The following is a 2880-nucleotide window of genomic DNA, read 5'->3' on the forward strand; positions in this document are numbered from 1 at the left end:
AACCATGTTTTTCAAAGGGTCCAAATAGTCTTACTTTCTTTACAACAGGAAGCTGAAAACTCAAACTTATGTTTAGTAATCATGCATTCTATTTGGATAGGCCAGACATGTTTTCAAAAGGAGTTCATTCTATCTGGTAGGGGGAGTTGTGCACCCCATAGAGTGCAAAGGGAAGGAGAGCCACCCAGTCTCCGCCAATCTCCAAGGTCAATTTAGTTAAGGTCTCTTTTAGGGTTCTATTCATTTTTTCCACCTGTCCTGAACTCTGCGGTCTGTACACACAGTATAATTTTCAATCAATCCCTAGGGTCGTGGCTAGACTCTGACTTACCTTGGACACAAAAGCCGGTCCATTATCTGAACCTATCATCTGAGGAAATCCATACCTTGGTAAGATGTCTTCTAGCAGTTTCTTTGCCACCACCTGTGCAGTCTCGTGTTTGGTGGGATATGCCTCAGTCCATCCCGAAAAAGTATCTATAAACACTAGTAGATATTTGTACCCATATAGTCTTGATTTTACCTCAGCGAAGTCTGTCTCTCAGTAGGCTCCGGGTCGTCTTCCTCTCAGGCAGGTACCGGATGTAAGGATTTTTCATGGCGTTAGTGAGTCGGCATGCCTTGCAATTGGCCACAATCTGTCCAATCTTAGAGTTAGCATCTCTGATTTTTATCTTAGCATGGCGAACTACATCTTACATTCTTTTGATTCCCATATAGGAGGCACGGTGTATCTTGGTCAGGGCTCTCATCCCTAGATCTTCAGGGAGGATGAGTTTGTCATCTGCCAGTTTATACCATCCTTCTAGGTATTTGGTCATAGGCAGCTTTTTGATCCATTGTAAACCTTCTTTGCTATATTAGGGGACTTTAGGGAGAGTAGGGTCTCCAGGGTCAACCAGGGTAACGGCCAAGGTATGATTGGCCCTAAGAGCAGCTTGCTTGGCTGCTTGGTCTGCTAGGTTGTTGCCCTTTTTTGGCTCCCAGGGACATGGGGTATTGGCGGACCCGGGCCGGGTCTGCCTCAGGCTTCAGTTCCATGAACACCGTGGGCCTATGCTTTGCTAACCCCATGCCTCCAGTCTCAGCCCACGCTGATGGGAACTGCTGGAGCCAAGGTTGGATCCCTGCATCTGGTGTCAGTGGCGCCTCATGCAGGCGATATCCGTCCATCAGCCCCAAAGTGAGTACATGTATTGGCTGCCCAGCCTGGTCTAATACCCTAGTCCCTTCAGCTGAAAAATGAATCTGAGCTCCCAGCTTGGTCAGCAGATTGGGGCCTAGCAAGGGCAGTCTGGGATGACCATAAAGGAGTGGGATACCCAGCCCACACCAAGGTCCACCATTCTTCGGGTAGTCCATGGATACTGCTTCATCCCTGTGGCCCCCTGGACCCATGATGTCTTGTTTGACAGGGGGCCAGGTGGTTGCTGGAGCACAGAATGTTGAACCCCAGTGTCCCCTAAGAACTCGGTGGACTTCCCCTCCACTTTTAGGGTTACCCTGGGTTCGGGGAGGGGTGCCGAGCCCCGTCTCCCCTAGTCACTATCATCTCCCATTACTAGAATGGGAGCATTAGATTTTTTCCTTCTGGGACATTCTCTAGACCAATGTCCCTCTTCTTGGCAGTAGGCACACTGATTTTTGCCCAGGCGGGGGCATCCTCCAACCCATTGGGAGTTTTCCTTACCTTTTTCTCCTAAAGCCAGTTGGCAGTTGCTGCGAGTAGGATCTCGGCCAAGCCCTGGTTTTGTCTCCTCTCAGCTCTTATCCGTTTGTCCCCTACACTTTCCCTGTTGCTATATACCCTTTCTGCCACAATCACTAGATCTTGGAGGCTCTTTTCTCCTAGACGTTCTAATTTCTGAAATTTTCTCCAAATATCAGGAGCAGACTGATTGATAAAAGCCATGGCCACCACAGCTAGGTTTGCTGGGGCCTCAGGATCCATAGGGGTGTACTGGCAGAATGGCTCCATTATTCTCTCAAGGAACGCCGCGGGGCTTTCCTCGGGTCCCTGACTGACATTACATACCTTAGCCTTGTTAGTAGGCTTGTGAGCCACAGCCTTGAGACCTGCCAACAGAGTCTGGTGGTAGACCAAGAGACTCTCCTCACCTTCAGCCGTGTTGTAGTCCCAATCTGGCCGTGCCAGGGGAAACCCAGTGTCAATTCGAGCCTGGCCAGTAGTGGGAACTCCATTGGGCCCAGGAACCAATCTCCTGGCTGCTGACTGGATTCTTTCCCGCTCCTCAGTAGTGAACAGGATCTGCAACAATTGCTGGCAATCATCCCAGGTGGGCTGATGAGTGAACAGAACAGTTTCTAATAGGTTAATAAGGGCCGGGGATTCTCTGAGAATGGCGCATTCTGTGACCTCCAATTGTACAGATCGCTTGTCGCAAAGGGCCAGTAATGGTGGGGCTGGTTGCCCCTATCATCAGGGGGGCCCGTGGCCCTCAGGGGCAGGACAGTAGAGTCCGGTCCCTCAGGCGTCATTCCACAGCGGCTTCGGGTCCCTTGGGCGGGGCCCATTTCTGCCGACCTCAGGGCCGCTGGGGCTGGTGGGGCGGGGACGACAGCGGTTCGGGTGGCACCCCTGCCCCTCCTGCTGGGCCCTGTGGAGGGGTTAGATAAGGAGGGGGAAAAATTAATTCTTCCTCTGTTCCACTCTGTAAGATAGGGTACAGTGGCGCAGAGGGTTTAGTTTCCTTTTTCGGCGTCTCCGAAGCTCAGGAGGGCAGGTGCTTTTCAGCTACTGCCAGGACCCCAAGTCTCTGTGGAGGCAAGAAACTTTTAATCCAAGGGGGTGGGTCATCAACCAGATCGGCCCAAACCTCAGTGTACGGGCCTGGGTCTGGACGCCCTGTTCGGGGTTGG

At 51.6% G+C, this 2880-nt stretch overlaps 1 protein-coding gene across 1 annotated transcript; it reads right to left on the bottom strand.

Annotated features, from left to right (window-relative positions):
- Positions 1-1699: 1699 nt before the first annotated feature.
- Positions 1700-2535, bottom strand: LOC144224604 (uncharacterized). The gene is given in 2 exon segments (XM_077755692.1): positions 1700-2343; positions 2346-2535. Coding segments are annotated over 2 exon segments (834 nt in total).
- Positions 2536-2880: the final 345 nt, after the last annotated feature.

This window comes from Crocuta crocuta, unplaced genomic scaffold (assembly GCF_008692635.1).
Source record: "Crocuta crocuta isolate KB4526 unplaced genomic scaffold, BGI_CrCroc_1.0 scaffold192, whole genome shotgun sequence".
Lineage (NCBI taxonomy): Eukaryota > Metazoa > Chordata > Mammalia > Carnivora > Hyaenidae > Crocuta > Crocuta crocuta.